The sequence below is a fragment of the Gallus gallus genome, chromosome 22 (assembly GCF_016699485.2).
Source record: "Gallus gallus isolate bGalGal1 chromosome 22, bGalGal1.mat.broiler.GRCg7b, whole genome shotgun sequence".
Taxonomy (NCBI): Eukaryota; Metazoa; Chordata; class Aves; order Galliformes; family Phasianidae; genus Gallus; species Gallus gallus.
In genome coordinates, this window is record NC_052553.1 from 3,147,829 (window position 1) to 3,172,285 (window position 24,457).

At 51.9% G+C, this 24,457-nt stretch overlaps 1 protein-coding gene across 3 annotated transcripts; it reads right to left on the reverse strand.

Moving 5' to 3' along the window:
* Window positions 1-407: 407 nt before the first annotated feature.
* On the reverse strand, window positions 408-24,212 carry SLC4A5 (solute carrier family 4 member 5). 3 transcript variants are annotated; one of them, XM_015297462.4, is made up of 24 exons: window positions 24,098-24,212; window positions 19,606-19,735; window positions 17,298-17,458; window positions 16,984-17,139; window positions 15,034-15,129; window positions 14,676-14,731; window positions 11,873-12,030; window positions 11,698-11,785; window positions 11,374-11,528; window positions 11,092-11,235; window positions 10,750-10,924; window positions 10,042-10,175; window positions 9,658-9,929; window positions 6,927-6,988; window positions 6,436-6,636; window positions 5,965-6,078; window positions 5,187-5,348; window positions 4,301-4,479; window positions 4,139-4,211; window positions 3,914-3,982; window positions 3,154-3,327; window positions 2,807-2,968; window positions 2,479-2,546; window positions 408-2,142 (listed from the first exon to the last, which is right to left on the reverse strand). In XM_015297462.4, coding segments are annotated over exons 1-24 (3,156 nt in total). In that variant the 5' UTR covers window positions 24,099-24,212; the 3' UTR covers window positions 408-1,976. The 3 variants fall into 3 exon arrangements, with proteins under 3 accessions (XP_015152948.3, XP_024998566.1, XP_040507507.1); XM_025142798.3 differs by lacking the exon at window positions 24,098-24,212 and adding an exon at window positions 23,138-23,402; XM_040651573.1 differs by lacking the exons at window positions 19,606-19,735; window positions 24,098-24,212 and having other exon boundaries at window positions 15,024-15,129; window positions 17,298-17,437.
* Between the last annotated feature and the right edge of the window lie 245 nt (window positions 24,213-24,457).

Below are 24,457 nucleotides of genomic sequence, written 5' to 3' on the forward strand. Positions count from 1 at the left end.
CAAGTTCTCTACCACACTTGCATTATGAGCTCCCTGTGCTCTCAGAGGGATGGGTCCACCTTTCTCAATGAGTGTGATCAAACTGCAGCTGCAGCGGGGCTCTGAACTGAGACATCAACTCTGATAGGGGAAGAGCAAATGGAGTCCTAATTCTGTTCTGTCCAAAGTTACCCTTAGCTGTGTTCATGTATCCCTGGGAAGACTGATCCCACCTTTCTGGGTGCTGATAAGCTCTGCTGCAGAGCGGAAGGTCTGTTGCCATGCAAGAGCTGCAGCCACCTGCAAAGTCACCTCTAATTGCTCTTCCCTGGGGGGGAGGATGCTTATACAAATGCTAACCAAGGAGCACCTGGAAAGGGAAGCTGAGGTTCAAATGGCTGAGGCTGCACCAGAAACGCGGTAAGAAGTGAGGCTAATTGAAGTGAGATTTATTGGATTGTATCACTGGAAAATACAAAATGGCTAAAAGTAGCACTGTAATGGGGCTGGCAAACCTGTGACGCTCCAGTATTTCGTATACAAAAAGTACAAACCGTGTGTGAGACTTTGCAAAATGGATAAATTGAACCAAGCTGTGCTCTAGAAGGGTCTGAGCTGAGGCTTCAGCTGTGCCCTATGGAGCAGCCCCAGAGCCCATGAAGCCTTTCCAGGGCTGCTGTGCAATAGAGCTGACATAGTGGATAAAGCAAATTAACCATGGTGGAATGATTACAAGCAGAAACCTACCTGTGCCATGCTTCAGCTACCACACGTGAGATTGGTACAAAATACTACAAAATAGACACAATGCACCCAAGCTGAAATAGCTCTTAATGTTAACGTCAAGCTAAAGTGGTGACCGCAGTAATGCTGTCTTATTAAGCTCACCATGGTTCCATAGGTGTTCCTGAACCAGAAAAAAAAACCTGCTATAAACATGAAACTGCATTCAAGTCCTTCTGTTTGACTTGACTATTTACAAAGGACCGGGCTGTCCCATATAGGGCTTCAGACCAGGTGCAATATTGAATCAGTGTCCCAGGAACTGCTGGCTGCTATGAGCACAGAGCTCCTATAAATACCAGGTAGGCTGCTCGTGCCTGGGGGAAGGGAGAGGGCTTTTTGCAGCCTTAAAATAGAGCCAGAAAAAGCCCCATCCTGGGGTTACGTGGGGGGATGTTTGCTGCTAAACCATGTGTGTGTGTGTAATGGGGGTGGAGGAGCTCGAGGAGGTGCAGACTCCCTTGTCCAGGGGCTGAGAAGGCTCCTTGGTGTGCATGGGGCAAGGAGAAGGTGCAGGAAGGACCTGGCATGCCAGGTCCTGGCTGGGTGCAGCAATAGGGCTCCTGCCCCGTTACTGGCTGGGTTTTTGGGACCCAGCTCTGCAGGTCCTACTTTGGCCCTGGGAAAGCTGTGCTCTGCTGGGGGCAGTGACACGGGGTCAGGCATGGCCATGCTCGGCTCTGCTGCCCAATTCCTTATGGAAACCATTCCCAGTTCTCTGCAGCAGTGACCAAACTCTGTTCCCTACTGCTGCTCCCATGCACACACCCCTCCCAGGCAGTCCATCTCCTGAGCCTTCCCTCCTGCCACTCCTCAGCCCCCAGTGCATCCTCATCCCCTGCTATACTTCGGTGCTGAGCCCCCCCAGGGCAGGAGAACCCCCTCCAGTGCAGCAGAAGGACCCTGATGGGACGGCTGGGCCATTCCCCAGCACCACCCCCAGTCGCCTTTGGCTCCTCCAGCCCAGCAGTGGTTCGGTGGCCAAAAATGCCCACTTCCACATTTTGAGCCTCGTTTTGCCATCAGCGCCGATGCCTTCGCCCAACAGAAAGGGAGGAAATGTGACAGCACTAAGAACTATGGGAGCAGCGGCCTCGGGGGCCAACGCTCTCCTCAGTCTCACGTAGAAAAATATGTCCAGTTTGCTTTATATATATATATGAATATATAAATATCTATATATATATATAAATTAGAGGATGCGCCGCAGGGAGCTATAGGGTGGTCTCGCTGCCCATGTCCCGCGGTGCCTTTTCGGTGTCGGTGTCCTCATAGTCTGACTCCATCTCTATCTTCACCTGGGGCACAGCACAGATGGGGCTTCGGGAGTAATTAAACGCAGGAGATGATGGGCATGAAATCTTCAGGTGGAGCGTAATGCTGCAGAGGAGGAGGAGGAGGGGGATGCAGAGGTGAGCAGTGCCCACCTGCTCCCCAAAACAACCCCGAATTGCCCCATGAAGGGCTCCAAATGCTGCTACTACTGGGAAAAAATAGTTGAAAAGTCATAAAAGGATGCTGTGAAAATATACTTCAGCATGTCAGAATTGCCCAAAGACTGATGGGAACCGGATCAAGGTAGTGGCAAAAGTGATGCTCAGTGGGGAAGCATTGGCTGCTGGACCTGGAGATGTTTCGTGCTGTGGATGGGGGACCTCCTCGGGATGGGGCAGTTTGAGGGTGTGTTGGAGTGTTGGAGCTGTGGGTGCTGCTCACCTGCGGTCCATGTCGGAACCGTTTGGGGAGGAGTCAGAACGCAAAGCTCCGGGCGGAGGACCTCTTTCCTGGGGAGGACACGGAGGTGAAACACTCCCAGTTGAGGAAGGAGACCCCCTAGAAACCCACTGCCCTCCGCCCCAGCTGAGCCCAGCATTGTGCCAGGCTGCTTTTGGAACGAGATGGGGCCAAACTGCACTCATCTGCCCTTTTAAACCCAAAGACCTTCTTCTCCCCCAGCTGCAGCCCTGGGGGTTTCAGTGGGACCCTTCCCCTCCCCACGGTGCCTGTGCTGTCCCAACCTTTCCCCACCCCCTCAGCTGCACACCTCCTCATCACTGCTGCTGTCCCCTTTGTTGCCCTTTTTCTTCTTCTTCTTGTCGTCTTCCTTCTTCTTCTCCTTCTCGGGGATGATGTTATCGATCCAGGCCAGGTCATGCTGGGAGAAGACAAAGTCCAGCAGCCGCCGCACCAGAATCAGGGCTAAAATCTGAGAGGGAGGGATGGGAGAGTGAGGAGGACCTGGGGGTCACCACTTGCCGAGCTTTGCTTCAACCCCAAGCCTTATAGCAAGGCTGCAATAAGGGTGATGTGCAATGGGAAGTCAGTGGGTTTTTTTTTGCAATAAAACACGAGCAAAAGCCACCTGAGGAACACAGCAGTGCTGAGCCTTACCATGACGGGGAAGATGATGGCAGCCACGGTGGATTTGAGGATCCAGAGCACGGCCAGGCAGATGATCTGCACCAACGTGAAGAGGTGGATGCGGCGCAGCGGAACGTGCCGCAGGAAGACGTAGTCGGGCTGGTGCTTGGCTGGCATGAGGAAGAGCTTGCAGCGGTCCCAGAACTGCGGTGGGATGAAGGCTGATGTGAGCTGTCAGCCCCACTGCCCCCCATGCAGGATCCCAGTTGCCCGGAGAAACCCTCTTCTTGCATCCCAATGGGGGCAGATGGGGCTCTGTGATGTTTCTCAGAGGGGTTTGGATATTTGCTGCCCCATGGGCCTGGAAATGCTCGGGGGGGGGGGGGGGGGGGTGGACAAGTTCTGGGGTCAAAAACCCTCATTTTTGAGGAGGTTGTAATGAGGGGGGAGTTGGCCTCTGCTCCCAGGTAGCAGCGTTAGGAATAGGAAGAGAGGTGATGGCCTGAAGTTGTGCCAGGGGAGGTTCAGGTTGGATATGAGGACAATTTTCTCCTCCAACAGGCTGGTTGGGTACTGGCACAGCTGCCGGGGAGGGGGGCTGGGGGGGGTGTTGGGGTCACCGTCCTCGGAGGTGTATCAGAACCGTGGAGATGTGGCAGTGGGGGCTGTGGTCAGTGGGCACAATGGAATGGGTTGGGATTGGGGATCTTCCAACCACAACGATTCTGTGATTCTTTATTTCTGCTCAAGTGTGGGGCCCACTTCGTGGCAGCAGAGGAAGGGTGCTCACCTGGATGCCGTTCAGCGATGCGACGCCCATGTACAGAAAGACACCGTACAGTACCGGCATGGGGATGTACTGGGGACATGGAAAAACACGGCCCTTACCCCAAGGAAGGCGGCAGCTCACTGCTGGGGAGGGGGACAAATGCCGGGGGCCGAATGGGGGGGGGGGGGGGGAAAATCCACCCCAACCACCTGCAGAGCAGGGATGGGGCAATGGGGGATGTTTTACCTTCAGAATCGGGGCCAGGAAGACAGAAATCCCTGTGAGCACGAAGACGATGATGCCCGTCACCCTCTGCTCCCTGGGGGGGGGGGGGGGGAGGAGGGGGGTGAGGCTGTGCCGACCTGGTCCCCATAACAGTGAGGCAGAGCACGGCTGAGCCCTCCTCACCTGACCCCCAGGAACTGGGGCTGCTCCCCTGGAGCGCTGGTCTCTGTCTCCATCTTCAAGCTGTCGATGTGGGCGATGGAGATGACGGTGGCTGCCACGTACCAGGGCAGCCCCATGAAGGAGCACACTGCCATGAGGATGCCCACCCAGAAGAGATCCAGGTGGTAGCCAGCTGCTTTCTGCAACACAGTGTCGGGGGTCACGGACGGGGGGGGGTTGTGGGGAGGTCCCTCTGTACACCACAGGGCAAAGCAAGGCAGAGATTTCCCCTGGCAGCAGCACTCTGCAGCCCATGAAGTGCCCTGCGTTACCCCTGGGGAGAGCACCCTGCTTTGGACCAGAGCACTTTCACATCTTTATCAGTGACACTGAGAGTGGGATTGAGTGCACCCTCAGCAGGATTGGAGATGACATCAATGTAAGTGGGCACAGCTGACACAATAAAAGGGAGGAATGGCACCCTGGTTGGACCCGGTCGGGCTTGAGAAGTTGGCCCACGGGAACTTAGTGAGGTTTCAGCACGGCCAAGTGCAAGAGGGGAGATTTAGATTAGATGTCAGGGGGAAATTTTTCACCGAGAGGACAATGAGGCCACAGCACTGCTGCCCAGAGTGGTGATGACCCATTGCGTGTTGTACAGAGCTGTGGGCAGCCTCATCTGGTGCCTGATTTAGTGGTTGGGAACCCTGCACGAGGCAGGAGGGTTGGAGCCAAGTGATCTTTGGGGTCCCTTCCAACCAAAGACATTCCATGGCTCCATGACCCTGGACAGGGCTCTGAGAACTGATGAATCTGTTCATTGCAGGAGAGTTGGACCAGATGGACCTTAAGAGGTCCCTTCCAACTGAAATTCCACGATCCCACGTGAGGGTGCATCCCGACTCACCCGCAGCTTGTGCTCCTTCCTGTTGACGATGACGGCTGTGATCTGCTGGTCCATGAAGATGAGGATGGTGACGAGCAGGGCAGGCAGCGCGCTGGCCAGGTACACCCACCATGGGTTCTTCCCAAAGGGAAAGACAAACCACCCTCGGTCCACACGCGTGGGCTGGAGGGAGAGAGCAGTTTGCATGCCACAGCCAAGAAGCATCCTAAGCTTGGAAATTCTGGCAAGCCCCACATCACCTCACACCCCATTCCTTATGAGCATCACTTTATCCCATGTTCATCTACCCCTATAGCCACGTGTTGCAGCCCCAAATATTCCCCAGGTGCTCATCTGGACTGAGCTGCCTTTGCACGGCTTTCCCACACCACTGATGGGGAAGAGATGTTTTCAGCAACACTTCCAGAAAGGGATTTATTGCTTTTTTACCTTAAAGTCAGTAGGCACTTGGAGCTTTGGGGTGTTCAGTCCGAAAAGCACATCCAGCCCCACAAACATTAGTATGGACATAAAGATAGAGAAATCGCTAATGAGCTTACGGAGCTGCCGGAGTGAGAGGTGGGAAGAACAGAGAGAGGGGAAAGGAAAGAAAAAGAAGGAAGAAAAGTCACAGAATTAGAATATTCCCCCAGAAACGCCAAGCAGTGTTTCAGAAGGCTCTCAGACACCGCGTTTTTCGCCCCAGAAGGAAGAAGGGGACCACCACGTCCCCCCCAAAGCACTGAGAAGCTGAAGGGGGAGCAGTGGAGAGGCACAGACCCCAGCGGTGCGGCCAAACCTTGATGATACTGGGGATGTGCAGCTTCGGGGTGTCCAGGCCGAAACAGGCATCCACACCACAAAACAGCAGGATGGAGAAGACATTGGAAAAGTCAGCAATGAAGGCCCTGACCTGGAGGCAGATGGGAAAATGGGGGCAGAAAGGGCAATTAATGGGATGGGGGAAATTTGCTCCTGTATCTGATGCTTCCCCTTGGCGTTCCAGCTCTGCCTATGGACGGGCATAACTCACAAAAAGCATTTTTCCCCCCTTTGGATGGCATGGCATTGGGATATCCAGCACGCAAGAGCCCAAGCAGCATCTGAAAGCTCGGAGAGGATTATCCATATTGATACCAACACCTCCTTTTCTTGTGAAAGAGAAACATGAGTTTACTTTCTCACCCAGCAAGGAGGGTGGCAGCTCCCATTTTTCCTACCTTCGGGAAAGATTGGGGCAAAATCCTGCAGAGGTTGGTGCTGTTCTTACCTTGGTGGGGAAGTAGCGGCTGAATTTGAACTTCTTCAAGGTGAGCGTCATGGAGTAGGTCCCAAAGAAGAGGATGAAGGACATGAGGGCCAAATCGGGCACGAACTTACAGGATTTCCCCACTAAGCTGCCGCCGTACTTGAGACACTCCTTCTTACTCAGCTGAGTCCAATCCAGAGCTGTGAGGTTAATAGCATTGTACTGGGGAGAACCCCCCCCCAAAAAAAAGAGAAATCAAAGTTAGCGTTAAGCAATGGTAGCGTGCAAGGAAGGGCCATCTCCAATGGGAGCTGCTCCAACCCCGTATCCATGGGAAGACCCCAGAGATGCTACTAATTTCAGCAAAAAGGTGGGGATTTGGTGCTGCTGAGCCAAACCATGAGCCCAAATCGTTGCAAAGCGTTCCCCCAAACCTCAACCCAGGTGCCGTTGCTCAGATGCAGCCATGCCACACCTCCCCCCCCCCCATGGGAGCACACAACCCCGCTTACCAGAGACGCGTTAGTGGTGTTTGGTGCTACTGGAACTGAAGCATCGAACAATGTCATGTTGGCTGCAGGAAAGAAGTTTGTTATTAAGGTTCTTGGCTAACAGAGAGGCTCCTGCATTACAAATTGCCCAGGCTCCATGCAGAGAAGCATGGCTCAGCCTGGACCGGGGGGTATAAAAAGCAAACATGGGGCCAAGCACATCCTCTGAAGCCCCGTGCAGCGGTCGACACCCAAGGGCTGACCAAGGCTTGGGGAGCACACCCTGTTTCTAACCCCCCAGTAACTTCTCCCTGATTAATCCCATGCACTCCCCCTGGAGCCACCCGAGTCAGAGATGCAATCCAAAGGGCGGAAGGGGGGAAAATAAAGACCAAGAAAGCAGCCTGTCCGTTTTGGAGAGGTGGCACCCAGTAACGCCCAATTTGTTGGCATAGCTTGGCATTGGCGTTACTTTATCTATCTATCTATATATATAATTTTTTTTAGGGAGGTGTTTTTGAGGCTCACTGCAAAGCAATCAGTAAAAGGCAACCTGCTGGGTTCTCCTCTCTACCCACGGCACCTCCTCCTCCAGCACAAAGAGAGGCTCCGCTCTTCAGGCGATGCAGCTCCGCGGTGTCGGGAGCTCCTCGTGCTGCCCTACACGGGGTCCGGGGTTGCTCTCCCCCCCCCAGTCCCTGGGGTCCATCCTCTTCCTGTGGTCAGGTGGGAGTTCGGCTGCTCCACCTTGCTGCAGCCTTCCCCGGTGCAGAGAATTAATGAAGGAGAAGCAATTGCTGGGTTAGAAGCAGAGACGCTGGGGGTTGCTGGAACCAGGCTCCAGGAAGAAGTGCTGGCAAACCCAGCCCTCTTTACAGCATTAAAACATTTCTTTTTTTTTTTTTTTTAGTTATCATTATTATTTTCCTCCATAACCTTTTGCTTTTCCAGAAATCAGATTTTTTTTTCCTCTTTTTATTACTTCTACAACCCAAATTGTGGTGTAGCCTTGGCAGTATCTTACAAGGGAACCTGTAAAAGCTCTACATAAACCCTTCTATCGGAGCAGAGAGAAAAGTAAAATACATGAAAAAAAAAAAATAACAAAAGCCCCATGGGGGTACGAGTATCAAATATTAAAAGAGCTTTAATATTTAGAAGGTGATACTCACTTGAGATTGAAATCAGCCCAAATTGATGTGTGCAGCAGAGACAAATATGGTACAAATCAGTTATAATAATCAAAAATCAGAACTATTAAAAAAAAAAAAAGAAGAAGAAGAAGAAAAAAAAAAGACTATGGAGGGGAGAATAAACACAACTTCTCAATATCTAGAGAAATGGAAAATCCATCATTGCTTTGGTGCCCAGGGCAGCAAAGGTGAGGAAGAAGGGCCGCATTGCCCAATTGGAGGTTTGGGGTGGTGTAGGTGGCTCTTGGTGCCAACAGTGGGGCTTGCTCTGGGCAGAGGCCGGGGTGGGGGCTCTGGAAGGGAGAGACCTCTCTGAGGTTGGGATGTTTCAGCCCTGGGGGTTGCACCTGGGCTAAGCTGGCCAACATTGGTAGAGTCTGGGTTCCAAAAGGATGGTGCCATTGCTGGGAGCTTCCATCCAAAACCCGATGGGAGCTTCCATCCAAAACCCGATGGGAGCTTCCATCCAAAACCCAATGCGATCGAATCGTCCATGGTGGGTAAATGGGAATTGAGTCAAAAAAACAACTGCAAAACCAAAACAAACAAGGGACTGAATGCTGTTTCCATCACGGCACGTCAGATCTCATCTTGAAGCCTTGGGGCAGGTTGTATGGTAGGTGTTGGATGCTTTCATTTCTTTGCTGTCACCCCTCTTTTTCTCCTCCACCTGCAGCTGATACACCCCACAGATTGTTTGCTTTTCTACTTTTTCAATAAATTAGTCCCATTTGAGAGAAGGTGGTCACTGACATTAGCCCCAAACTGGGACCATCACTTGGGGGCGTTTGAGATTTGGGGTTTGGGATTTGGGGTCATCGCACATCTATCAGGAGCAAATAGAGGTTATTGGTGGCAAGAAATAGCATTTCTAGGGCAAGTCTGAATTATAGTCCTCTTCACCATCAGAGAAAGCTACATCTGGAAAAAGGCTTCGCTTCGCTTTCCCCAAAGCACAGCTTGTTTTAATAAGAGATCGCAGCTTCTTCCTCTTCGTGGAAACTGAATCAAAACCAGAGATGTCAAAAGACCGTCTGCTCAGAGCCTTGTGGCCTCTCCTTTTTGAAAAGGAGTAAGAAAAAATGAGGAAAAGAAACAGAATAAAATAAAAAACAGTCCAAGAGTTTCTCCAAAGCCAACTGGGATATCCTGCAGGCATCCCAGAAACAGGAGAGAACTCAACGTGCTTTCTGGAAAGAAGTTTCCATTGGCAGCAGGGTGGAATCAGTGATCCATTAATAATAATAATAAAAATCTTTCTTTCCATCTTTCCTTTTGATCCATCCAGGTCCAGCTGCTCCAGGCTCTCCAGTGCTGTTCGACACATCCCAGCAAGCACTGACATGCTTGGGCCATGGGATGAGGCTCCATTTCCATCACCTTGCCCAAAATCACCCCCCAAGAAGGATGATGAGGTCTCTCTGCCCCATTCCCACTGGTAGCTCCTTGAATGTCTTTGGCTGATCATCCAGTTGGAATCTACCTGCAGCGGGACCCCCTGCAGACACCCACCTCCCCCTCACCATCCCCATCCAGCACTGAGAAAGGTTTGTACTCACCTGGGTCAGGAGCAATGCACTCGCATTTGTACATGGTCACATAGTCTGGCTTGAAGTCCGAATTGATGGGGTAGTACTTAAAGGCCCCTATCATCTTCTTGATGGCATCGTAGATGAAGATGAAGCTGATGAGGGTGGAGAAGCCTTCCTCTGTGAAGCGGGTGATGTACTTTATAATGAAGCTGGCGTCAGTAGCCACCAGGATAAGGCACTGTAGAGCAGAGTGCAAGCCAATCCAGAGGCGGAACTCCATGTAGTCGATGCCGTTACCTCTGAAAGCAGGCAGAGAATGAGAGTGGCCCAGGAACGTGCAATGGGTTGGGGGTCAGACCCCATCCCAGTAACAAAGAGTTCCCATTCCCTCTGGCATCAGTCAGCACCTACTTGCTGAAGTCAAAGAGCAGCTTCTCAAAGATGAGGATGGGGCCGGTGCTGCTGAGGATGATGAGCGGCTGCCCAGCAAAGAGGCAAAACATGGAACCTGCCATTGCTGTGCCAAGGAAGCTCTCCATGACACCCTGGGAACAGATTAAACCCAGGGTTATGGTGGTACTGTGCCAGGTTACATCCTCAGGGATACCCCAGATAGGGATGGGAATTGAGGACTCCTGTTTGGACTCGTATAGGGTGGCTTGGGATCACGTTCCCTTGCTCTTGGTATTGTTGCTGATATGGGTTTTCCCAACTTCCAAGTATTTGAGGACAGCCTCCCCAGAGGAGCTTTAGATTGGATATCAGGAAGAACTTCTTTACAGAAAGGGTTGTTAAGCACTGGAATGGGCTGCCCAGGGAGGTGGTTGTGCCACCATCCCTGGATGTGTTTAAAAACCATCTGGATGTGGTGCTCAGGGACATGATTTAGTGGAGGGCTGTTAGAATTGGGGTGGTATGGTTAGGTTGTGGTTGGACTTGATGATCTTTAAGGTCTTTTCCAACCTGAGCAATTCTATGATTCTTTTCTATGACTTGGGAATGAATTTCCACCCCTAGCATCGAAGACTGGCATGGCACATGGGAGGAGAACCCACTGCATCCCATCTCACCCCTGTTTGCCTTTGCTAAGCCAAAGTGACCCCTGCCCTCGGACTCCACCTGGTAGTTGTCTGTCGCATCGCCAAGCAAACCCCCGAATGTGATGGCGTTGGTGATGCAGCCCAGGTAGATGAACAAGATGGCAGAGATGGACTGGATATGAAAGCCTTCATAGAAGTCACTTGGGAACCAGGGCAGCTTCCTCTTGATATCCAAATAGAGGCCACCACAAAACCTGTGGAGATAAAGCCAAGGATGAGATCCAAAATGTGCACGGCACCGCACAAGAGCCCGTTCCCATTAGGAATTCACCCCTCTGTGCCCCTGGAAGGGTGAGCAGCAGGAGATGCTGATGGCTGCCAGCACCCTCTGGGGTTTTTTGGGTGGCCGGGTGATGCTCACCTGCCAGTCCATGCCAGCTCTTCCCCAATTTCATGCACTTCAGGCATCTCCCCATCATCACTGCCTCCTCCGCCGCTCCCAGCGCCTGCCCCGCCGGCTGTGCCGTTCATTTGCCCCACTTCGTTCAAAGAGAAAACTGATTTCCTGTGGGAATTATTATTATTGCAGAGGTTACACACGGGGATGAGGATGCGCAAAGCAGCTGCCCTCCTCCAGCACCTCCAAAACGAGAGAGATGGGGACAACCACAGGGCTGGGGCCAACCCCACGTCTCCCGCTCACCTCTTCTCAGCTGAGGGCACTTTTTTGGGTGGCTCGATTCTAATGTTGGGGTCCCACTCGCCAGGTGGCAGGACAATGACTTCATCCAGAAATTCATCTATGCCAGCAATCAGATCTTCTCTATCTCGGGCTTTGTAAGCAACATCGCTGAAGAGCTGAGGGTCAAGAGAGCTGTCAGCGTGGGGACAGTGCCCATATGTCCCTCTCACGTCATTTACGGGTGTTTAAAGTTTGTTCATTTGAGCAGTAGGATGCAAACAGTGTTTTTCTCCCAGCCCTGAGCAGGAGGGGCTTCCAACAGGGCCGGGTTTGGCATTTACTCACATCATCCACCATGAGGGTCGCGATGGCTCTGCCGATCTCATTGTAGGATTTGGCTTTTCCTGCAGGGCCCAGGAGAATAAAGAGGAATCTGGGAAGGGAGTGGCACTGTGTTGGCATCCTCACATTGCCAACTCCCATGCTGTGAGACCAACCAGTGCTTCAGGACCAGGCTCACCTGGTGGGGACGGGCACCTCCGTCACCCCTCCCAGCATTGTGGCCTGGAGCAGCCGCACGAACGCTACGAAGGGCTTCTCAAGGAACTCCACTTCTCCCACCAGCACGTTGGAAGCCTCAGCATCCTTGGGGATCTTCTTGATGAACTTGTTTTTCAGCTGTTGGGGGAGATGGGGGGCAGGGGAGGGAGTGGTTGCTAAAACCCAACCTGTCCTCCCCTCCTGCAACCCGACTACAAACAGTAAAGCTGCAGCACCAGCTGTAGGCTCCAAGCTCAGCTCCCCGATGCTCCTGGGGCTGCCAGGGGATGTGAGGGGCCATCTCCACAAATAAAACAATGAGAATTCATAGACCTGAACCTGTGAGTTTCAACACCGCCACTAAGCCCAAGGTTAAGTTGAAAGCACATGCTCCGGGCTGTCTAATGCAAACGTGCAACTCCGTGTTTTGGAAAAGGTGCTTTGCTGTGCTGGGGTCTAAGCAAGGAAAGCCCATGGCAATCCCCAGACTGACTGCATAAAACCTAAGCCAAAAGTACTGACTCTGTGGGAAGCCTGCAGGCGTCTCTCTAAGCCTGCTTGCAGCCCTGCAGCCCCAGGTTCCCCCCGAAGGCTGAAACACCACAGGTGGGTTGAGCTCCTGTCTCTGTAGCTCGTTCCCCCACATCCCATCCTCAGAGTAGGAATGGATAATGCAAGCAGGAAATCTCCATCATGGATTTATTCCCCGGGTCTCTTCTCCCCTGCAGCTCTTTCATTACTAGCCCCAAATGGTTCAATACAAACCGAGGCAGGGTGTTATGATAATCTATATGCCAGCATGAGGGGAGGCATGTGAGTTGGGCAGCAAGCTCTCCCTTTCTAATCCTTTAAATCCGAATGGAAAAAAAAAAAAGAAAGAAAGAAAGAAAGAAAGAAAGAAAGAAAAATAATAATAAACCAATTCCTCCAATGCAGCTTGGAATAAGCAAGAGCAGGAGTTAACAGTGGCCACTAAGCTTCACGTAACATTGAACAAGTCCCTTTGTAGCAGGCCTACAGAGCGATTATACCCAGCATTCTTGGCACTACGTGCTTTGCATATTTGGGAATTAACCTTCTGCATCCCACTGCTGCATGCTGATAATTGGGGTCCATTCCTGGGCAATTTGCTTGCTTTGTTGCAGCTCTAATTTAGGAAGGTGCACTGGAAAACTTCTTCCTGGCTGCTGTCTCCCGTGCGCCATGGCATCCTCATCCTGCTGCTCCCTCCTTGCACCCAGTGCCTGGGTTTGGGGACGTGCCACCTGCTGGATGGCAGCGGGCAAGAGGAGCAGATAGAGGGGACACGCAATCCCTTTTGACACACAGTGACGTATTTCAAAGCCAGCCCCTTTCAAAGGGTGAGGCCAAGCTTGGAGATGTTCCCATGACATGGAGAGCCCCAGAGCATTATGCACAGGCAATACAGGAAAATGGGGATTTTCATCCATTGCATCACATCAGATGAGACCACTGAGTTTGTCCCTCGGGGCAAGGCAATCACTTATAACACGCTGTGCCCTGCAAATCCCTGCCAGACCCTTCCATCCCCACTGTCTGGGCTTGCTAATTAGCTCACAGCTGCCAGATTTGGGGCATTACCCCCTTGAAGCAGAAAAACACCTCGTTGTGCAACCTGCACAGTTTCGGCCTTGGTGCCATGTTTCCCCCAATCAGCATTGTTTCCAGCTCCAGCAGCCGTACTTCGAACATATCCACCTTTTGCTCTCCACCAGGTCAAATACACAAAACACTGAAAGCTGTAGGAAAACATCAAATGTATTTCCAAGGACTGAATTGCAAGCTCCATCCTGCAAGCCACGTGTAGGCAGCATCGCACAGGAAGCATGCCTAATTACTGCACTGCTCTTGCAGACAACAGATCTTACATACAGCATTAAACCTCTCTGGGTTGTATTCTTGTTTGCAGCCCCCAGTACTGGTTGGGATTTACCACAAGCAAGCTGTCTGCACCCAGCAGGGGTGCTGAGCCATCACGTTTTGGATGCGTACACGTATGCATTGTCAAGCCCATTTCCCTTCCTATCATTACCTTTCAAGGATGTTTTCTCCACCCTAAAGATCACATAAGGGCTGGGAAACACCTCTAAGATCCCCCAGGGCCAACCCACTCCCATCATGCCCACTGACCACGTCCCTCAGTGCCACATTTACCCTTTTCTTGAACTCCTCCAGGGATGGTGACCCCAACACAGCCCTGGGCAGCCTCTGCCAGTGCCTGAACACTCTTCCTGAGACTAAACTTCTCTTAATATCCAACCCCATCAAGTCAATATCCAGCCCCCTCAAGTCAATATCCAGCCTCCTCAAGTCAACCATCCCCCTAACTCTACGAGTCCACCACTAAACCACATCCCTAAGTGCCACATTTGCATGACTCCTATGTATCTCCAGGGATGGTGACTCCACCAATTCCCCAGGCAGCATGTTCCAACACCCAACCACTCTTTCCATAAAGAACCACTCGGTAGGTCAGGTTGATGGTTGGACTTGGTGAACTTGAAGGTCTTTTCCAACGTAAAGGATTTTGTGATTCTATGGCTGTTTCTGGGACAGCTTCCCCATGAATGAACAAGGATCAATATGCGTATTCGTCTCGCTAATTAGCAATCTGTGTGGTTATTGACTGCACAATGCTCACGTGGACCTTAACTCTCACGGAGTCTTCCATGCATTGCAGTGCATTTGCAAGCAGGCCCATAGCAGCCAGTTGTGTTAGAGATGCTCCTCATTACATTGCACAAGAACTGGGGGGTGGTTACCTGGTCAGTGCTGGGTGTGTCTGAGATATCATTCATGCTTCGGCTTTGCACGTGGCCTGGAGATGAGAAAGAGAGAGAAGCAGGGTGAGAAAAGCTCCATCTGGCGTGCAGCTGAATCTCAGCCCCACATGGAAGAACGAAACAAGGCAGGAGGAATCCAGTGCGAATAGACCATTATTTATCACAGCTGGGCTTGCAGGAAGATAAAAGCTCGATAATAACAGCTTTTCTAGCATCAGCCACCCTACAGCTGCACAAAACACATCTCGTTCGCAGGACCCCATTTCACATCAGCAGCTCAGTTTTGTTCCCCCCTCCCCTCCCTGGTTTCAGCTCCCCGTTGCCCACCCCAGCTTACGCAGGCGGCCGTAGCTCGCGCTCTGCCGCATCCGAAGGTCCTCCGTGGAGCGGTGGAAGGCAGCACCTGCAGCTGGGCTCCGAACGGGGCTGCGATCTGCAAAGGGAGAGGATAGAGAGGATGGGGGAACCCCAAGGAAAGGGGCAGGAGGTTCCTCATCGGCCTCCTGGTGCCGGGGTGGCCTTTATGGCGCTGCTACACCCTCAATTTGCTTTGGTCTCTGAACTCGTTTGCAATTTATTCCACCTGCAGCAATTTTTCCGTGAGCAAAAAGCAGACTTTGCTGCTCTCAATGTGCTCTCAGAGGAGGCTCCACGCAGAGCCTGCACACCCCATGCCTGGTCAAGGCTCTCTTTGAGGCCATCGCTGGGTTCAGATGGCGATTTCTTACCCTAAAGAACCAACGCTTCACATTCTGATTCTGAGGCCTATAATTCCACATAGGTCACTCCAAAAGTAATGCCTCCTATTTATTTCCATGAAAACTGCAACAGACACACAGAGCACAGTAACACTGTTCGATAGAGCAGATTCTCAGCTACAGATCATGATTTATCAACAAAGTCACCACCATGAGCTGTGGATTTTCACCAGTGATGAACAAGAGCTTGCATACCACCCTTGTAAACCCTGCACCAGCAGAGGTGATCCACTGTTGCACAGCTGCTATGACAGCATTGCTACGACAGCACTGTTGCTAGCAAAATATTGCCCATGCAGTCCAACTTTTATTACGCTCATATCCACTGTTTGGTCTTTGCAAACATTTGTAAGCATTGGCAAATATCAATGGGGGCCACTTTTTCCACATGGAGGAATTCAGTTCCATCCCTTTGCTTCATCTGCACTTCCATGCCAGACACCATTCTGTCAGGCTGCCCCTCTGCTGCCATCCACCACACGGCAACAACACGTGATGGGATATCGGTGGGAAGGGTCAACCTCTACTGCCATCCTGCCAACATCTGCCTCTGGCACCATGGGCCAACATAATAAAATGTTCCCAAAGACTGTTTTCCTTGGGGAAAACCTTCTGCTCTGGGTTTGAAGAGCTGCACTGCTTCTCCCTGCTGCAACCACATCAACCGTCCTCTTTTTCTATACAGCCCGACACCAACGCCACTGGAAATAAGGATGGAACCTCATATGTCCTGTATTTCTGTGTGCCAGCAGTATTTATTCTGGTATTGAAGAGTTGCTGTTGGCACAAGGTACACGAGGACACCTCTGTTCCTGCCAACAACCACCTTTGTAGCTTGGTGTCCCTCTTTGCAAAGTGAAAGCAATGCCATCGTCTTACCTGAGCACAAGAAATGAATGAAAGAAACCCCTCTTTCCCATATCTACAGGGAATAACTACAACATTCCCAAATTATGCTCTGTTTTGAGAGCTTCTGGGCAAATATTAGCTCAAATATCTAGTCCTGTGATGTGGGTGATGGCTGCTGTAAAGCCTTGGGATGCCCGCGGGGCGGATATATTGCTTGTTGACAGCCTCTTCCACGCGTGCTTTGGGTTTGGGTGCTGCTGTTTGTGTCTGCCCAGAGAGCAGCTGAAGCCTGGCAAATCCTGGGCTCCACCAAATGACCTCCATTTAAATCTAAGTAAATAATCTAGCGTGAAAACAAACAAATCCCCTTTTATAAAGGCTCAGAAATAGGCAGGTTCAGTGACGGAGCAGACTGGATTTGTCTGTAGGCTGCTTGCCCCTTGGCCAAGTGACCGCCAATGCTTCTGTCCACCTCAGCAGACACTTCTTTGACTTTTAGCTTCCATGACCTGCCCCTCTCAGCGGGTGGCCAAACTTCCGGGGTCTTTCCCGCTGCCATGAACGGTTTTATGCCCCACATGGTTGGTGTTTTTGCTTCTTTGTCTCCTGAGATCTGCTTCCCCCGAGGACTGCTAACTGAAGATTTAAGGCTGCAATTGGGTGGGATGCCAAGCACTCACTTGTGTTGGAGGACACCGACTTGCCAATGTCGGCCAAGGACCGATGGATTGGCTTCTTGGTCTGGTGGCGGTGCTTCCTGAGGAGCACATAGCTGATCTTTTCCCTCAGCTCAGGTTTGAGCAGACCGTCCTCTATCTGCTTCTCAATGACATCATCTGAAAGCATCAAAAGAGGGAGAGTCACCCCACTGCAAAACCTTATCTCCCTTCCCAGAAACCTAAAAGGACATCAACTCTCATTGGACCAATTTAATGGCTTTCAATGCCATCTTCACCTCCCTTGGCGCGACTCACTGCTACCTGCAGACTCATACCTATGATTTGGGGTAAAGAGTAACCATCGAGGTCCAGGAGCACCGTTCCTGTCTGCAGACACGTCCGCAGCTCAAACAGGCTGTGCAAAGACAGCGTGGACACGTGGGGTTTGCTCCACCTTTCCCCGCCTTCCTCCACCTTTTCTTCAAACTTTATCCACCTGAAACGACAGCGGCAGAGGTGGGGATGGGCCCGGAGTGGAGCTGCTGTACCAGGGGAAGAACTGAGCTGCATTTCTTCAGGAAGCTTACAAGCCCGACTTTACTCATTAACTCCTCCTGCAAAGGGTTTGCTTGCTGTTCAGGGTGAGAACAGAGAAATGAAGCCACCTCATCCTCATTGCATGCGCGGTTGCAGAGTGGAGCAAAACCAGCTTGTCTCCACCACTCAGCCCTGCAGCTGGGACACTCCTGGTCCTGATGTGGGAGCTTTCCCCACAGAGCTGACCTTGCCTTAGCCGGGCTCTGCACCTGCACAGAGCAGCAGAACTTCATCTCTGTGCATGCAGGGATGCAAAAACCCACCACATTGCAAAGGTCTTTTTAACATCTTAGCAATGCCCAAAATTCAATGTGGGCGATTCATTCCTGAGGTGGGAGAGGAGAAGGTATGCAAGGCTCCTGTCCCTTGAAAATAAGCCCTACTGCCTCCATTCCTTATTTTCACAAGCCAAAGACGTTGGAGCAAATCTGGGAGCAGCGGTTGATTTCTTGCAGCTCTCTGGGAACGGAGAGACGTCCATTTGGGAAAGAAAGCTGCCTTTTTTTGTCTTTGTTTTATTTTTGTTTTTAAAGGAGGCCTGCAGGCTCCACGGATTAGCCTTGGCAGGGCTCAACCTTGCAACTTCTAACTGGTACAACGTGGATTTGGATCCCTGCCGCTGCAGAGGGCACAGACGGGAAGGATGAGGGAGGAGAAGGGCTTCTGGGAACCTCTGATGGCTCATGGAGAGCCTGGGACTGTGTGAGCTGCAGGAGGTGCATCAAAGTGCTCCTGGAAAGAGAAAACGCAAGGAAAAAAAAGGCACAAAATACCACCTGGGAGTGCCAGGAATGGAATATGCAGAGGACAGAAATCCAGACCATTCAAAAACACAGACACTGTCCCTAAGGCCAGCACTGTATCCGTGGCTTTAAAGCTCCTCATCCCCATTTGTAGGCAGGAACCCCTTCTGCAGCCTTCCAAACAACACTGCTTTTATTGGGAGGAAGTTCCAGCTTCTCCCTGCCCCAGCCATAGCACCACTAAGACACACTGCTCACCCAAAGCCGATTAGGTTGGTTTTCCTTTCTCTTTTGCCCCATTTTCCTGCTGAAATTGGGTTAGCGTGCATGCACTGCTCTGAGAGCTGCTCTGGATGGCGATGGGACCTGAGGCACGTCTGCTCTGCCCTGGGAGCAGCACCCCGCGATGCCTTTTGCAAAAGCTCCAGCAAAACCCCCCACCTGCTGCGCTCATTTCTTTATTCCCCCTCTTGGGGACTAAATCCCACCGCGGGGTTTAAGCACAGGTAATGCTGCCGTGCCAAGGAGCCGCTCTCCTGCAGCTCAAGAGGTTGAATTGCTCCTCGGTGGAGAGAGGAAATCTGGGTACTGAGAACTCCATTCTCATGGGAGGGGGTTTGGGAACCTCCGTGCCAACACTCCACCCCCAATGAAAAGCCCAATGCATTGGGATTGTTTTGTGTGTTGGGTGTTTTTGGGGAGCGGGGCGATACGCACATCTAACACAGCCCTGCCAAACGGAGAGGAAAACGTTCATCATCAACAGCATCCCTGCAATGCTGCCTCTAGAGCAGGGCTGGCAACCAGGAGAAAGGGGGGTTTGCAGAGCTATTTAGGAGGCTAGGTTAAACAAAAAAAAGAGGTTTTGAGTAACACATTGAATGTGCCAACACCATTTACTGAGAAGTGGGGAAATTCTGAGTAAACCTGTCCCAAAGTCCCTGTGATATGGGTTGATGGGGGAAAGGATGAGTGGAGGGGATGTAGCAGGCAGGAGGGGAATAGATAGGTGTATCTAGGAGTGGGAAGGGCCCCGGCTATGGGATTGATACAGCCTGGGGAGATGTAGGAAAGATTGGAATTCTTCCTTCCCTCCTCTGCATCCTCGGCAACGACCCACAGAATGCTGTGCTCTCTGCATTGCCATAGGCCGGCCATGACCAAAAGCCAAAAGGATTGTACTTAACCTCATTGAAACAGTGCTTATCCACTGACCCATTCCACAGGGCGATGTTTCCAGCTAGGAATAGCTGGGGTTGGCTCTTGCCGATGCATTTCTGACCTGAAGGGTGGCTCGCCTCACCTGGCTGACTCCTTCCACTCCATCTCCTCCCCATCGTGCTGCAGTGTGTCCATCTCTGTGAAGAGGGTGGGGTTGGGAGGCTCATCATCATCACCCAGGATGTAGCGGAGACGTTCAGCAGCCGGTGACACTGACGGAGGAAGGAAAAAGAAGGGTTGTGCTGAGATGAACTCAAGCCAACCCCTTGCAGGAAGAGCCCAGCAAGAAAGGGAGACTGATTTGTTGGGTTATTTAGGATGCCAAGGCTAAAGAATAAAAAAAAGAGAGGGATTTTGAGCAAAACATTGAAGGTGCTAACCAGCTATTGAGGAGTGTGGGATGTCTGAGTATATCTGTCCCAAAATCTCTGTGCAAAGAGATTAAATTGATTGGAAAAGACCACTGTCATTCAGTCCAACCATCAACCCATCCCTTCCATACCCACTAAAGGTATGGGATGCTGAAGGAAAGGGTGAGCAGAAGGGGTATAGCAGCCAGGAAGGTAATATATACCTATATATATATATATATTCACCTATATATATATAGGTATACATATATATATATATGTACACACCGATGTATTACCCAATGGGCATCGGGCAGGTTGTGAACTGCAGAAAGCAGCCAGCCCTGCATGCAATGCAATTGAATTCTCAGCCCGGGAGCATTCTGCACCCCGTTTCCATGGGATCTCCTGCATTTTTTTCTCATCCATGGAGTTTGCCAGCTCAGAGCTGTCTGCCATCAGCAACCAAATCCCCATCCACATCATTACTGCCTGGCACTGCATATCAGGATGCATGAGCTCTACACTTTCTCTCCAGCTCCCAACCCCCCCCTTTCAAGAGGAATGATCCAAATTTACCATTTCTGCAGGAAAATCCACTTCTTTTGCCACAAACTGCAGGCCAGGTTGGGAAGAACACCCCCTGCCCCCCTGTTCCCCCCCTATTTGGGCAGCAGAGCTGCAGCACATCACCCAGCTGCCAACCTGTGCAGCTCAGCCCATTCTCAATTAGGACAGGGAAAGAGATTTGTGCCTTTGGGGTGCTCAACCCAAATGGATATGGGGCGGCTTGGGCCGTTCCTCCTCTCCCCATAGCTGCCCAGCTATTTGAATAAGAGGATAATCAGCCCTCCGCCGGGCTCCGTGGAAATGGTGTATTTTTAATAAAATCTTGGGTCTTAGCCCTCCCCTAATATGGCAGGAGTTAATCCAGCAATGAAAATGTCTTTGTTAGCGGAATCCTCCTGTTCCCAAACCCTGGAATAAGAAAGTCGGGTAATGCAGCACACGGCTCATTAGGTTGCCATGCAGGGGAGAAACTCGCGGTGCCGCCGGAGCGTTGCCTTTTCCTGCCAGCAGATCAGCTGAAGGCCGAGTCGTGGCCACTGGGAAAGAATAGGATGTCCCTTGCAGTCCAGCTGAGCCTGCTTAACCGCTTAAGCGCTTTAAGCCACACCACCAGGGCTAAAGCCCCGTTGTCAAGTCCTCCCTGCACTTCCATAACGTTGATTATGAAGATCCTTAATATTCCTGTTCGTTTTAGAGCCAGGCTACATGCCTGGATGGCTACAGGGTCTTTATCCTCCTAGAATCATGGAATCACTACGGTTGGAAGAGACCTCCAGGATCCCCAAGCCCAACCCCAACCCATCCCACCGTGCCCACAGACCATGTCCCCAAGTGCCACATCTCCATGATCCTGGAACACCTCCAGGGATGGTGCCCACCCCCTCCCCCCCCCCCCCCGCCCCGTGCAGCTGTGCCAATGCATCGCTGCTCTTTCTCAGCATTATTCCTTAATATCCAACCTGAACGTGTCCCAGTGCAGCTTAAGGCCATCACCTCTCCATCCCATCGCTGTTATGGGGGCAGAGGCCAACCCCACCTCACCACCACCTCTTTTCAGGGCCTTGTAGGGAGCCATAAGTTCAGCCCTGCACCTCCTCTTCTCCACACTGAACCATCCCAACCCCCCTCCCCCCCCCACCCCATCAGACTTGTGTTTTCTCTGCAAAACCTAAATTCACCACAAACCTTAAACGCTGCCATGAGCTGCACTGCAACAAAACCAGCTGCTGGGAATGCCCTTTCCAGGTGGCATCTCCAGATGCATTACAGAAAGGGGGTTTTACAGTTTTCCAGGAATGGGTCAGCATGGGCTGTAGCTCCATTCCCTTTGTGATCACTGCTCACAGCACTGCCCATATTCCCACTGCCAGCTGCAGGAATACCCTTGTCTCTTGGCTGCTGAACCGACTGCTGAAGCTCTGGGGCTTCACTGTGCCACAAACCCTCATGATTTGTTCACCTGGAGGACCCTCCTGGCCCTGCACCGGGCTGCAGATCTTTGCTCCTTCTGCAAACACGATCCAACCACAAAATTAATCCTGGAAATCACCGGTTTGGGAGGATATGTTGAACAGTGGCATCTTCTCAGAGGACGTGGGAAGGGCAGGGAGATGCCATTCACATCCATCCCATCTTGCTGCTCAGCTCTCCCAGTTTGCTACTGGTCTGCGTAGCAACATCCCCTGAGGATGCTGTGTGCTGATGTGGTTTGCATTTGGGAAATGCAAAAGTGCTGCAGAGACACCTGGAACCAGCACCTGCATCTCACAAGGTATCATTGAAACAAGATATCATGCATACAATAGGTCTGTACCTCCCTTGATCAGCTCTTATGGTGGGAAGATGCTCACAGCTTGTCTGTTCTGATTTACACCCAGCAAATCACTTTTAATTCAAGCTGCAGTGGATGCAAATCAAGCCCAGAGATGTGGGACTATCTCAGCATTAACACTGATGATTCAGGATAATTATATGCACAAAAGAGCTGAGGTTTCTGCGGGTCATTGCATGGGACAGATGAGTTATACCAACTGGAGAGGCACAGAGCCCTTCACACCACACATTTAATGAAGCAGTGGAACCTCAGCCAACAGCGCCCATCCAAACCACTCTGCCTTTGGGGCTCGTTGAGTGGTACAGTACAGATAGGCTGATGTCCCATGGGAAGGGGGAATCCATGGGTGCTGCCCACGGATAGCACCTGGTAGAGGGACTGCGTGACCCCACACACCGCTCCCTTTGCAGACTCTGATTCAGGCTGTCGCACATTGACCACCCGCTGTCACCCCACAGCAGCCTTTTGCCTGAGTTTCATGGCTCAGAATGGACCTTCCCCCCTCCCCAGATAACACCAGACCAGGGCGTGCATCCCATGCAACCAGAACCTCTGCTCCCATTCATGTCAAGAGATCAGATGGCCCCAGGTCTGGCTGGCGTTTATCCTTCCAAACACTGCCTGTGCTGCTTCCCTGAGCTGGGATAGGTGCTGATAGAGGTTCCCCCTTCCCCCCCCCAGCTCCATTTTGAGGTGTCCCCAGGCTCATCCCAGCTATCGGCATCACCAGAACTTGTGCCAGCCCCGTGCTGACCCCAGGGAGAAGCAAAGCCCAAAGCAATGGGGACTTTCCTCCCCTCCCCTCCCGCTCCCTCCGCCGTGACCACAAAGCAGGAATAGCACACAGTGCTGACTCCTACCTGGAATGGTGTCCTTTTTTTCCCCCATTTCTTCCCGTCGAAACAAACCTTCCCTGCGCAGCACAAAAGCCCCCAAACTTCCTCCTTTATCCACTCAAGCCCGTTAAACTCCCAGGCTTAAGGAGCAGATTATAGAGAATATAAAGCACTTTCCTCTCCCTTCAGCTCTCATGACGGGAAGTTACCAAATCAAGCGAGATGCGTTCAGGAGAGGTGAGCACTTGGGAGCATGTGTGGCAGCAAGGCCAGGGAGGGGAGGGACGGGAGAACAAAACCCCAGGGACGGGTCTGGGGTTGCTTTGGGGGAGGTGGTTTGCTTTCCTTCCGCTCGGAGCCAAGTGGGGAAACCACCTGCAGCATTTCCTCTGAGTTCAGGCTGCAAAAGCCAACTCTGCCCCCATGCAAAAAGCTGCAGAACATTTCCCTCCGTGGGGAAAACTATAGCTGAGATCCCTCCTGCACTGCTGAGGCATGGCAGCAGAGCAGTTGGGTTGACGTAAAGCCAAACAGATTTGTGTGCAGTGGTGGGAAAAAAAAAAGTAAATAAATCATGAGACCAACAAACACTTTGCTGTGCAAAATGTTAACCTCTGATAAGGAGAATTATGGAGACTGGGTGAGGTCCTGAGTGATAGGCTGAAGGGAACAAGGTTGGGGTTGGGAAGGAGGAGTTGGGGTTGGGAAGGGGGAATTGGATGTTTGCACCTCCAGAACATCGCTGTACCACTCCATGCAACCTCCCAAGTGCAAGGAGGATCTCTTTTTAGACTACCCATCACACAAGAAGCCCCAGATACTGCTTCATGCCCCACGTACAGCTCTCAGACGCCGGGAAAAACAGAGCCGAAAGCAAAAGCCAGGCAGGAAACGCAAGCAGGGCGCGCGAAGGTGATTTAACCCTGATTTACATCACACCGCAAAACCCCTCCTGCTTTCTCGGGTATCCAGAGGACAACTCACTGGTCCTGCTGGCGTTGTCATTGCCGCTCTCGTAGCAGCCGTGGCCGCCGTCGTCGGTGTCGGAGCGCTCCTGCCGCTCGTAGTGCCGCTCGCTCTCGCTGGTCCGGTCCCGGCTGGAGGCGGATCGCCGCCGACGCCGCTTCCTCCGGTATCCCCGGGGCACCGGCACCCCGATGTAGATGGAGTGGTAATCTGGGGTGGGAAGAAAGGAATCGGAGAGCAGGTCTGAGCATTTCTAGCTAGTAAAGCCTTCCTCCTACCGGGCTCAAAACACCCACTGCCCCAAACGCTGGGAGCTCTGGAAGGTCCTGCTGCCATACCACGGGGATGCTCTCTGTGTCACTCACCTTCTTCATCATC

Coding starts and splice junctions, on each gene's coding strand:
- SLC4A5 (XM_025142798.3), bottom strand. CDS start 23,165: ATGGGGGAAAAAAAGGACACCATTCCAG. Junction 6,989..9,657: donor GTGCATTGCTCCTGACCCAG/GTGAGTACAAAC, acceptor TCTTTCCTGCAG/CCAACATGACATTGTTCGAT. Junction 6,637..6,926: donor ACACCACTAACGCGTCTCTG/GTAAGCGGGGTT, acceptor GGTTCTCCCCAG/TACAATGCTATTAACCTCAC.